At 40.6% G+C, this 13,833-nt stretch overlaps 1 protein-coding gene across 1 annotated transcript; it reads right to left on the reverse strand.

The window, feature by feature from the left end:
* Positions 1–3,301: 3,301 nt before the first annotated feature.
* On the reverse strand, positions 3,302–5,451 carry six3b (SIX homeobox 3b). The gene is made up of 2 exons (XM_062378417.1): positions 4,658–5,451; positions 3,302–3,925 (listed from the first exon to the last, which is right to left on the reverse strand). Exons 1-2 carry the CDS (start codon positions 5,350–5,352, stop codon positions 3,790–3,792), a joined length of 831 nt encoding a protein of 276 aa, XP_062234401.1. The 5' UTR covers positions 5,353–5,451; the 3' UTR covers positions 3,302–3,789.
* Between the last annotated feature and the right edge of the window lie 8,382 nt (positions 5,452–13,833).

The following is a 13,833-nucleotide window of genomic DNA, read 5'->3' on the forward strand; positions in this document are numbered from 1 at the left end:
TGTATAGTGAAAAGTAAACACCTACATTAATCAGTATAGTATATAATAATATATATATTTGTAGTATTTAACATATACTATACTTTGGGAAATTATTATAATGTGCATGATACAGTAATGCTGATTGTAATGCTTACTCTTTGTACTGTGCTGTGTTTAATAAATTCTATCTATCTATCTATCTATCTATCTATCTATCTATCTATCTATCTATCTATCTATCTATCTATCTATCTATCTATCTATCTATCTATCTATCTTCTTTGCTTTTAGACGACACCAGGCATGGCTCAGCTACGCCATCTGCTGGCTCTTAAGACTTATGTCAGGTTTGATGACGCACCCAGGACGTGACGTCGAGGGACGCTGTGTTCAAGTGCTCCTCGTAAATTTATGTTGTGACAAGTGGTCAGTGGAGGAAGTGTTCAGACCCTGTTCTTACAGTTTTTCTCCATTGCTTTGGCTCATTTCACAAAACAGACATGACATTCTCAAAACAACACGTGCAAACCTCCAAACCACTGGGCACTTGTTCACAACAGATTGGAATATCTCATTCCTTTAATCAAACTGCAATTGTATGAGCACATCCTTGAAAACAGTTAGGTAACTTGGCCTACAGCTTGCACAAATTTCAAATGATTTAGTACACCTTTGCAAACGGTAAAGTACAATTGCCTTCTGTTTGCCCAATTACCAATTGAATATATCTTGCTGGTCTAAACTGACTGTTGCTTCTCAGTCAAGTGGTCGTTCTCTTGCAGAACATGTTGGCACAATTTCCTTGTGTACCTCATCACCTGCACAATAGTTCACTCCACTGTCAAAATCTTACATGCACATAATACCATGAAAAACATCATGGTATATACTGTAATATGGATCTCTTGGATTATGGGCTGAAATGTCAGGTCCAACTAGAACTTTACTAATCAAGGTGGAGTTTCACACATCTGATCACCAATCACACAGTAAGTTTAATCAGCTATCCAGGAGTATAAATGCTTCCATCAAATATCTAGAGCTTGACCAAGTTCAGTACAATTTATGAACATGGAAGCACCTGGCCAGGGAAACGACCCAGGGCAACTGCCTGCTCGAGGAAGAGGAGGAAGAAGAAGAGGAAGAGTTTGGTAAGTAAAGCAAACTCCAGCTTTGCTTTACTTTCTTACTGTATGTGTTGTTAATGTAGGCTATACCTGATTTTAGTTTTCATGTGCTTATTGTTTGACAGTATATAGTGCTGTACACATTTTCTGTTACTGTAACCATGATGTATGGCAATTACTGTAACAATTTCCATGGCAGCATGAGTGCAATAAAGTATTTTATGTGAAACCTTGAATTAATCTTTTTTCTGTTTGATACACGTAGTATTCTGGAAGGAAAGCATATACTGTAACCATTCAGTGTCAAAGGACTGAGCCAAGATTGAAATGTGCACATGAGGGATATTTCTTTGGTCCACTGCCATACTTGTTTACACAATGCCAAAGGGACTTTTCATTTTGGGGGCACTGACTATTTATATGAGAAAAGGATTTAGTTTTGACTGACGAGTTACCTATTTTGGGAGAGATATGACCTTTTGCAGGTGTGCCATGGAGTTTTGCTGACCATCTAGGTTATTTTGGCAAATGTATTTAAAGCTTTGAGAATGTCCTTTTGTTTCCGAGAGATGAGCCACAGCAATCGAGAAGGAACTTTTCATTTTGGGGGCACTGACTATTTACATGAGAATATGATTTGGTTTTGAAGCTTGAGTTAACTGTTTTGGGTGAGATATGACCTTTTGAAGGTGATCTACGTAGTTGTGCTGAACCATATAGGCTATTTTGCCAATTGCACTTAGAGCTCTGAGAATGTCATTTCTGTTTCGTGAAATGAGCCAAAGCAATGGAGAAAAACTGTAAATCAACAATTTAATTCAGATTTGTACAAAATATACTGCATTGTATGTCAGAATATTATGCTCAAACATTTTGTGAAAATAGAAGAATAAATGTACATCGATTTAATCAAGACTAAAAAATGCATTTTTCTGCAGAGTGCCCCACTCCAAAACTGATATTATAATAGGGTTTTAATGTATTAAAGTGTATAGAATCATTAACTACATATTTTAACTAGGATTATTTATAATAACTTTCAATTCTGTTGCGTAGTTATCATATATTATACTTAACTAGTAACTTGCTATTGTATACATGTAGTGGAGTAGTATGTTCAGTATGTATAAGTATGAATGGGGTTTGAGTAGTAATCACAATATCTTAATACTCAAGTAAAAAAACAAACATTAGACGCATACCCAAGTATACCCAAGTATAGAACTTGGGTAATTGTACTACATCCACCGCACTCTCTATATTTTGGTCACTGGGTGGCGCTGTTTTGTCTTCTTTCCTACTGTGGGTGTTTCCAGAAATGCGAAAATCCTCAAAAGACTGGAGATTCGTGAACTGACTCCGTCTCCTCGTGTGGTACGATTTAAAATAAAACATGTTTTTTACCTTTTCATGTTTTATCTTTTCTCAACGATGGATGAAGTATTTTGGAGGTAAATTGTTATATTTCATCTAAAACAAATAAGACTAAGAAGGAGAATACCGTGCAGGATATTTAGGAAATGGGTTCAACGCAAACTGGACAAAAAACAAAAGTAGCAAATATTATCCATATTATTTATACCTAAAAAACACCCAAATACAAATGCTTCTATTATGGTTTCTTAAATAATTTAGTTACCTTTAGAGCAATACTATTTTGAATCAGAAAAACATGATTCACCGATCATAACTTTAACCATTTATAAGAAGCAACAAATGTATCAATTGCTTTAAATCTATTATATTTGTATATTCACAGTTAAATCTTGATCATTAAGATATTATAAAGGTACGTTCCTGTGCATAATTTCCCACTGGATAAACAAATATGATGATGTCTTTTCAGAGAAAGATATAACTGTCAACAGATAAAATAATGAGTAAAAAAATATATATCGCCTTTATATCTGCCTAATAGTGTGTCTATATTAAGAAATATTATAGAAAATTCAATTTCAGTTTCTTTAGTTTGACCAGGAAGTCATATTAAGCTGAACAAGAATATATACTTGTTTTTTTGTTTTTATTTATCCACCTGAATGAAGTGAATAACGCTCAATAGGGACATCGTCACATAATAACTCACACACTCACACAAACACACACACACACACAAGAATAGCCACAATATGAGTCATAAATTAGATAATTTTATTTATATACAGTATAAAATACCAAAACATATTCTGCATCAAACTGAACTTGAAGTCTGACATATCATCCAACACAGACTGAACAGTGAAGTCTCTGAACTTTAAATTAAGTATAAGAAAGGTACAGACAGGGAGGAAGGCTTCAGTGTGAATTGATTGTCCAAAGCAGGGGACATCCAGGGGTCATTCAGGGGCCTCTACAGACACAACTAGTTCCAATAAAAAATAGAAGAACGACACATAATTATAGAACATACGATTGATTCGCTCCTCCTGAATGAGGCTCCCTGAGTTGAAGTCCAACAGCGGGAGGTCAACCGATGCGCACTGCCTTCGTCCAGTGATGTATTTAGAAAAGTCTGGGCTGCAGGAAACGAACAGCACGGACAGAAATCTTTTACATCATCTGTGTGATGTTCTGGAATAATAAAGTTTAGTGCAACTCCTCCTCCTGCTCCTCCTTTCTTCGGTTTCCATCGACGGACCACCACAGGCCTCTGAAGGTCCATTCCAGAAGATTTAAAGTGTCAGACATCTAAGTCAGAGTCACTGTCTGTAACTGAGAGAAGAGTGTGTCCGTCCGCGCGATCTGCGCTCCCGTCCGGACTGCACTCTCCTCCACTGAGTGCACGCGCACCGTCTGGACACATATGGTGCTGCAACCTGAGGATGGAGAGAAGAAGAAGAAGAAGAGGAGACGTTAAAACCCAAATGTTAAAATGCATTTCAACTCAGAATGAAAAAGACTACCAGTTAAAATCTGAAAGACAAAACTTGCTCTTCATAAATAAAAAATTTATAAATAATCCAAAATTTATGCTATTATAAATATATAAATAATAAAACAATTATAAAAACATCAATCTTTTGTCAAGGCAAAAATAACAAATCATCTCAGTCAAAACGTCTTGGAGTCCGTGCGGGCATGGTAAGCAATTTGCGCCCATTCATGCACATTTTGCCTCCGCCAACAGGGTGGTTGACCCAAACACTGACCCTGAAGCAAATTAAAGCGAGAGAAAGGAGAAGAAGGATCAACGAGGACACGCTGACAGGGAGAAGACAAAAACCTACAAGCTGAATGGCCGAGCACTTTTACGCATGAATGGCCCCTTTACGCACAGCCTTGGCTGCCCGTGGAGAGGAAATTGCTTCAACAAGTGAGCGCATGATGATAGAGGAGTGGTCAGTAAAGAGAGAAATTAGACATTTTGGAGTTGTAATTTTTTTTTTCTAATATATGCAAAGACATATAAAGTCTGTGTTTAGTGGCTATAGATGGACAGTTAATGAATCCGTTATACTCTCCGGTGCAATAAGAGTAAGTTCATCCTGCTCCCTGCAAGATGCCAAGTTTAACTCTCAAATAAAAACTTCTTTCAAAAAGTTACTGACCTGTTTTTAGCTGCTGCCGCTCGGTCTCTCTGTCTCCGGTTTTTGAACCAGTTCCCAACTTGAGTCGGTGTCAGTCCGGTGGCGTGGGCCAGCTCCCGCTTCTTCCCCGGGTTCGGGTAGGGGTCCTGCAGGTACCACTCTCGCAGCAGCCCCCTTGTCCGCTCCTTGAAACAGTGCGTCTTCTGCTCTCCGTCCCAGATGGTCCTGGGTAACGGGAACTTCTTCCTCACGCGGTACTTGTCCACGGGTCCGAGTGGCCGCCCCCGGAGCTTCTCTGCCTCCCGGTAGTGAGCTTCGAGCCACATCGCCTGCAATTTGCCGTGCGACGCGCGCGTAAAGCGGTGCGTCTCCAGAATGTGGTACAGCTCGCGGAAGCTCCCGGTGTGGTACGCCACCACGGCGCGGGCCCTCTGCACGGACTCGTGCTCGGAGATGGAGTCGCGCCCGTCCGCGGTCACCGGGAGCGACCAGAGGAAGCGGGCCAGCCGCTCGATGTCCCCGGTCTCCTCCAGAGTCTCGCACACGCTGGCGATCTGCGCCGCGGAGAAGCACAGTCCAGGTAGAGCCATGGGTGGGCAGGCGGAGGGAGTATCCTCCGGGGACCGGGAGCGGGCTAAGGGTGAGGGCCCATCCGCGAAGTGCGGCAGGAGGAGGCGGGAGGCTGAGAAGAAGTCGAGTGGAGATCTGAAAACCATCTGGTCCACTGAGTGAAGCCCGAGAGGAGACGGAGACAGTCTGACAGAAATGTGCTGAAGTCTGACTCTTTAGTTCACCTGGGAGTCAGGGAGGGACACCGGATCTCACTCCTGATTGGTCACTGTGGAGTTGATGCGAGGTTGTCATGGCAGCACTGTCAGTCAAGCACAGGGGGTTTATCTCCCTCGTTTTACGCACAAGCTGGACACGTAGAGTCCCTCTGGTGTTTACGATTTAACCCAACAGGAAGGTTTGCCATGAAACTTATTAAATACATATATATGTAAAAAAGAAATCAAAGGTCACTTAACCTCTTCTTTTCCAGAGCTGTGGAACAGATTAAATGATTCATGGAGTTGATTGGAAGTGATTCAAACATATTGTGCAGAAAAATCATATCAGTACAAGATTGACAGAAACAAATCTAAAGAGAGAAAGAAAGTGGCTCACAATAAATATATTTCTTTAATTGTCATGACCCAATTAATAGTATTTCATTTGAACAAGTGGTCTGTTAAAACTCACATCTGTTTGTGTATTATCTTTATTGTTGAGTTGTATATTTCTTCATGCATGTAAGATGTTTAAAGGAACAAACATTCTCATTTTGATGCCACTTTTTCAAACTTCACTGATGCCTTTATTTCTGCATCACAAACACCATGGAAACAGCCACGTAGCCCTGTGTACTGAAGCTGGGCAATAATTAAAATAATATCAATAATTACCACAGTATAATTGTCATCTTTAGCAATATAAGAAAAGCAGAGTGAGGAGGTATAATACGAAATTGAACCACCTCAAATTTGTCCAAATGTTTTTGCTTCAGGAGTAAAAAAAAATCAGTCATTAAACTTAAAAGATGTAATAATGTGACTTTTATCATGATGATTATCAATGTCGACTGATTCTGAAACTTTCGTCTCTGTCATTTCCGGCAACATCGCAGGGATGTGGCAAATATTCAGATGTGAACAAATATTCTGACCTAAAGGGGACAGAACAGATTAAATGAATGATTAAACACAAGTAACACAAAGACCATAAGCCTCATGAGCAGGACAGATGCTGATTAAGATGATAAAATAAGGGAGAGTATTCAGAAAAAAATGGACAAATAAACTGACACCTCTCCGCTCCTCTCTCTCTCCCTCCGCTAAGCTGCTTGCATCATTAATAGCAGTAATGTGTTGCGGTAACCCGGTGTGATCGGAAATCTCCTCCAGACCTGAAAGCGTATGTTTCTCTGAGTGTTCTCCCGCCACTCTAATCAATCTCCTGTTCTCTAATATCCATAAGTTCAGAGATCCTAAGCCACAGTGCAGCTCCATTCAGTTACCTTGGATTAGCAGCGCACCCATACACCTCCTGCCAACATTAGTCTAATAGAGAAGCATATTCAATCAACATTAGCACATTTCGGTGGCCCCCCCGGCCATATGCTTTGGAGTGTGGCTCCCTCTGTGCAGCATTAGGCTGTGTACGTGTGCATATAGTGAATATAAGGTGTGAAATATGAATATAAATGGCATATTTTGGTGCAAAATAAAAGAAAAATAATTTTTTTTGTAGATGTTATCGTGCATCTTTGCAAGATGATTTGTCACTCGCACATATTAAACTCCTTCAGACACCCCAGTGCAGATGTGCTGGCTGTGAAAAAAGGGGGTCACCCAGCTTTAGGGGGTTAATGCCAATTACCCAGAGAGACAGATGTCCCTACATGGTGGTGTGTGAGGAGGCGTGTGCCAGTTTTCGCCCTGGATGATGCATATGGTCCCGGCTTGTCGGGGCAACCTGCAACTTGCTTTTTTAAATCAAATCCAATAAGCCTAAATAATTACAATAATAGTAATTAGAACTGCAACAAAAACAACAATAATAATGAACAAATATGAAATATATGTTCATTATATATATATATATGAAAAATAAGATTGGAAATAAGAAAAATCAAGTTGAAACTAAGAAAAAAAGGCTCTTATAATAGACCAGTATGTGCATAAATATAAACCTGCTTTGCACTCACATTTGAACATGCACACATTTTAATTGATGTTCTTACAATTAGCAACGGGCTGTATCATCTCCACTTATCCCTGGGTTTTATTCATCTACTTCTTAGATGCACGGAGGCAAGAAAAAAGAGCTGGAGTCTCTGGTGAGTTATAAAGAAATATTTGCAAACAACATTGAATGAAGGGGATTTGCTGCCTAGAAAGCTGTTTCAGTTTCAGTGTCAGTTTTGTCGAGAGGCTCCTCCTGCTCTTCTCAAGATGCCTGAGTCCCCAGAGAACCTCAGCATGTTCCTCTGTGTTGTAACAAACACAACAATGGACAAACACACACTACAGTCTCTGAGCGACAGTCATGGCCTCCTCCAAGTTGAAAAGACATTCTTCATTAATCGAAGCAGGGAGGACCCACCAGACATAGTCGAGGAAGCATACTCAAGGTGTGTGTGTGTGTGTGTGTGTGTGTGTGTGTGTGTGATGAGGGGGACGAGTGTGTCGTAGCGGTGACAATTAAGTCAATTCAGCTACATCTCCTTTCAGCCAGAGGACAATTATTAGGGAGGAGGAGGGAGAGCGGAGCACGGCTAAAAGGAGGTGGATGACACCACCATGGTGGCTGCAGGAGCGCAGTGAAGGAAGTGAATCACTTCAGCGTCTCCTTATCCCACCCCACAAACAAAAGCCCTGCTCCTAATTAACCTCTCCACAACTTAACACTGACCCCCTAAGCCCCGAAACTTTAACCCCTCACCCTGCCTCTCGGAGGAGGCCGCACAGCCCCCTCCCCTGACTCCCCCCGAGCTCTCCCCCTCGTTAAGCCACTAATCACTTCCTGAGTCTTTGTTGTGCTTTTGTGCTCTTGCAGGGCTCCAAGAGAGTGTGTTGCACAATGGTACCCCCGAAAAAGAAAAGGAGAGAGGAGGGGAATTGTAGCAGAGCGAGGAGGAACATGAAGACGTGGGGAGCGGTGGGAGGACAGTGTTTTTTCTAGCCTGATCACAAAACTGTCAGTGTGTTAGATAATCAATCAATTAGTTGTTTGAAAGTGTTTCATCTTGTTTTAATTTGATTGATTTGAATTGAAACAACTAGTGGGACAGTGTTTGACTCCCTCATCTTCCAAAAGAAGGAAAGAATGCTGCATGTGTGTATGTATATATATATGAGTGTATGTGTGTGTGCGCGCAACACTGACTTTTTTAGTACCAGTGGACCTCATGGGGACCAAAGCCTCGTTCTAATGAGGCAAAACTAATTCTGTGCAAACCTGTGTGTGTGTTCGTGTGTGTGGTCCAGATATTATTGATGCTGCGGGGACCTGAATTTGTTTACATTAAGTCTCCACAACGTTAATCTATCAAATTTAAGGTGAAAACATTTTTAGGTTGAGGTCAGGTTTAGGCTTAAGTTTAGGTTTAGGTTTAAGGTTTAGGGTTGGGCAAGTATAGGTACTATGGTTAAGGTTAAAGTCTGCATAAATATAATATAATATCAATATGACATCCTCTTAAATCATGGAGACACAACTTTGTGTGTGTGTGTGTCTCAGTGTTTGTGTGTGTGTGTCAGTGTGTGTGTGTGTGTGTCACCATTTGACTCCATCTTGACCTCTGTCCCATAAGAACCCGAGGAGGGATACAGGTATTCAAGTAACTGCACCTGAGCAACTAATCCTGCACTCTGATTGGTTTGTAAACCCAACACCTCAAAGTGATTGCCGCGGTTTTTATTGGTGCCACGTCGCTCCAGCTGTGTGTGAACGCTGAAACAGCTGGAAAGGAGAAGTTTCAGACACACACACGACAGATGGGTGACACAGATGTCAGAGCACAAACACCTGACAGATACCACAGAGGAATAAACAAAGTGATCAGATAAGTTGCCTAATAACTCCTCAGATGAACAATTTGTTTTAAACCTGTAGAGCAGAGCAGCGGGGCCAGATGTAAACGCAGTGATTACATCATTATCCTGTGTGTTGTCAGTGTCGTCTCACCACTCAGGCTGTTTTTGGAGACAAAGCAAACACCAGAGGCCAAAAATACAAACAGCTGGAGTCTGAACAAACGTCAGGCTGTTAGGCAGATGCACACAATCATACAGATGTAACCAAACACACACACACACACACACACACACACACACACACACACACACACACACACACACAGTCCTTCAATCACACAACAAACACACATCCTCCAGTTACATGTAGCCATGAAGACTCACATGGCAGAGGGGGAACAACCGTGTCGGAGAGAAGCATCAGATTTACATCCTCATTTCCTGTTATTGAGGAAATGTTTGGCGTTTTAAACCACGTCAGTCCAACTACAGTGTCCTCAATAAAACTGAAGAAGTAAAAAAATTAACGTTTTCTAGAATCCAGGCAGTTTGGTAAGGGTGTCAGCAGCAACAATAATTTAAAATTAACATCCATGAAATACAAAGAAAGAATAAAATGAGACCCAAATAAAATCAGCAGTTTTAATATTAATATAAGTTTCCTAAACAAATGCTTTCTTTAAAATCCAAAACAAAAAAAGTTTCAATCTAAATATCATAATACAAATAACTGAATCACTTGGTTTGTTTCTCGCAGGCAGTTCATAAAGAAAACAGACAACATAACATTCCATATTTCAATTGTTCTAATTGGATATATGGACTGGGGCTGAATCTGAGTATGTTTTCATTGTGTCAGTGTCAGTGATGTGTCCGTTGTTTTATACATGATTCACTCCATTATTAATACTGTTCATGCTTTGTTATCTATTAATCATATAACTAGTCTCACTTATCCTGCCCAGAATTGTCAGTTGTTTAAAAAAATATGTGTAGTGTAATTTATCACTAAATTCCTTTTAATCACAAAGCTTTTTTTTTATATAACATTTTTTCTTATTCCCATACACTGAGATATATAAACACCCAAAGAGAAACAGAACAACATGCCTTTCTCAATCTGTCAGTTATTCAGTTATTGTACTTTTAATAGTTAAAATGTATTTTCCATTTTTATTAATACCAAACTGGCATGTGTTTAATAATGTACCAGGTTAGCTCAACACACACCTGAATATGTGAGTAAGACATATATTAAATAAAATCACAATATATATAATAATAAGGTTTTTAACAATATCTTAAATATATTTTACAGATGTGTTTAACTGCTTAATGTTTTAACCTTTACTCACCAATTTCGTAAATAGACAATATGGGAAAATTAACTAATGCAGAATAATACAAGTGAATTGATTAGTTGGAAATGATGGAGGAGGTGTAGCAGAGAGGAAACAGCTGATGAGACAAGACAAAACAAATTGGGACGAGGGTACGGGAATGAGAAAAAAAAAGCCAAGAGAGGTTGAATTTAAACGAGTGAAAAGTGGAGGATTGCTGAAATAAAGGGAGGGGGGGGGGGGGGGGGGTGGGAGGAGGGTAGGCCGGCCCCTGTCCTGTCTGGTGTGGTTGGGGGTAATCTGGTCTAATCTGCTGCATGTTAACCTATCTGAGCAGCAAGAGCCAGATTATCCCTCTAACAATGGCCACCCGCTCATCTGCTAAATTACTCCACTCAAAATCATATGCTGAAACACACGCACACAAATACACACGCACACACACACACACACACACGCACACACACACACACACACACACACACACACACAGAGAAGTACAGACGCCCACACAGATTTCTGGGAGCCATCAGTATTTATATTTCACCGGGTATGAATATTGAACTCCCTTTGAGCTCTTCATTTGGAGCATTCAAAATCAAACCCAGAGGTGTCGTGTTTGATTCGAACTGGTCACCGCTCTAGTCCAAGGTCAGAGCCACAGCCTCAGTGTGAAAAGACAGGAGTGGGCGGGAGAAGAGGACGAAAGACTCGAGTGAAAGCGCAGGAGCAGGTGAGAGAAAAAAGGAGAGAAGGTAAACCAACGGTGAGGAGAAAGAGAAACACCTTCCTCCTCCCTGCGAACAAAGCAACCCGGCGGTCGGTTTTTCTGTGGGCGCATGTTCTTTAGCACGTCGGGGTCACCGAGGTCAGGTGACCTTCAGATGTAGAGAGCACAACGCTGCATCTTCCCCGTACTTTCAGGGGAGCGATGAATAAACACAATCAACACAAATATATAGCGTAAATATTGTAACACGGAGCGGGATCAGCGTGCCGAGCACACGCGATCTGTAAATGGAGTTTGTGAGGCAGCTGGGGGTTTTCTAACAGCTCCGGGTCGGAGGTGGTTGACCGAGAAGCTCGGAGGTTTTAAAAGAAGCTGCAGTCAATTAAAATAAGAGGAGGAAGACGGAAATGAGAAAGAGGCATGTTGGAAGAATGGAGTCAACATCTGGATGCTGATGTGTACAGGCGTATGTTTCATGTTCATAACTAAGAGAGTGCATACCTCCACCAAGGCCCAACAGTCCCCCAAATTCACTCAAGATGAACCAATTATTCCACAACTCTCAATGTAAAGAAAGTGAACAAAGGAGACATGGAGACAACGCATGTCTGTGACAAACTTCATGGCAATCTGTCCAATAGTTGAGACATCTGACTGGAAACCACAATAATCAGGCTCATGCTGGTGCTCAGGATTCTTCCTATGGGGAACAAGATCACCTGAACCGATCCAGCGTGAAGATTCCAGTGGTCCAATGTAACTAAGTGCATGTACTCCAGTACTTAAACCTGCAGTGAGGAAGTTTTGTCTCCTCCCTCTGGCAGTGAGTGGATTTACACAAACAATGCTGCTGCATGTACGCCCAGGTATAATTGTAATTGCATGACTTTTATGCAAAACAAAGTATTTTTCTATCTAGGTTTTGCAGAGGTTTCTCACTAGAAGAGTAAGAAATAGGCTGCATTGGAGGAGAAGTCATGAAAATCACCAATTATGAAAACCTAAATTCTGAGGATCATTTAGATCTGTAACAAATTTCATGTGACACTTTTTGATGAGATATTTCACTAAAAAGTAAAAACCTGGTTGTGTCAACAAAGCAAAAAACGTCAGGGACGACTGATGTCAGTTAGGATAGATCCTCTGGGGACCATGATTTAATGACTTCTGCTAGCTGTTGAGATCTTCCAGTCTGATGCTGGTGGATGAACTGACGTCACCTTGCTACAAGCTCGGCTGAAAAGAAAAGTGCATGTCAGACGGGAGAAGGCGGAGGGGGCGGATCTGTTGTTTTACGTCGTGTAGTTCTGTGAAAACAAATTAAAGTGAAAGAGATTAAAGATGCAGCGAGCAGGGGCGCGCAAACAGTTTTAACAGGTCACTATCTATTGTTTTGTAATATGAGGCTTAATGTGGATTCAGCCGGTGAATCAGTGAGAGGGCGCACTCTGTACCCCGCCACCATCATCAAATTAAATTCCACCCCACTCCCCCACCCCACCCTCCAGTATATGCACACACGCCATCATCATACACACCACCACCGTGATATATTTGGATCGCTCATTCACACTCTAACGCACACACACACACACACGCTCCGCAATCCCATAATCCCACTCCAGATTGAGAACACCTTTAAGATACGATGTGATTATGATTAGGGATTATGATCAAATTATGACAGAGTGACAGATTAGACAGGGGTTGTGTGTGTGTGTGTGTGTAGAGGAGATATGGTGGTGTGACAGCAGCACACACAATCATTTATGAAGACGTCTGTCTCTGTACAGCGTTCTGCTTTAATTTGATGTATATACGATTTAGGGTAGAGTGAAACATATTCGAGAAAATAGAAAAGGGAAAATCCATAATTCAAATCCAAAGTATAATTTAGTGGGCCAGAGGATCGTTGTCTGACGGTAAGAACTACAGGAAGGAATGGATCACTTCCAAGTTTTTATGAATTATCCTTTAGCATGAGCTAAGGGTTTAGAGAAATCCTTTTGAAAAACATGAGTCTGTAACTTTCTACATGTATGTAATGTGTGTACTTTATCTTGTGTGGTGAGATTAATTTGTAACTAACTGCTGTTTCCAATGTGTGGACTGGGTCACATCTATCTACGCCTTTTTCTCCTGAGTCTTTGTAATTTGTTGTTTTTTTTTTACCCTTTTTCAGAATAAACGTCTTTTATTCTCATTTATTTTTTAAGTGATTCATGTTTCTGGCTGTGAAATTTACCCGGCAACTTCAGATCCAATAAATAAAGACGAAAGTTTGCTTTGCAGCACTTTACAAAGCAAAGGACACTTTAGATGTTGGGTCTCTTCATAATTTGATTTGTTCACTATTTCTTCATATATGTTGACTGATGTTAGTATTGATGTGGGGCAACATATATAAAACTAATGAAACTGTATGAACGTATTGTGTGATATTAATGATATGATGATGGTTAACGATTAATATAATTGATTTACTTGATATGGCCAACTGTATTTACGTTGTATATTATGTTATATGCAATTTTTCTTTGCATATAACAA

The sequence above is a fragment of the Platichthys flesus genome, chromosome 20 (genome assembly GCF_949316205.1).
Source record: "Platichthys flesus chromosome 20, fPlaFle2.1, whole genome shotgun sequence".
NCBI classification, from domain to species: domain Eukaryota; kingdom Metazoa; phylum Chordata; class Actinopteri; order Pleuronectiformes; family Pleuronectidae; genus Platichthys; species Platichthys flesus.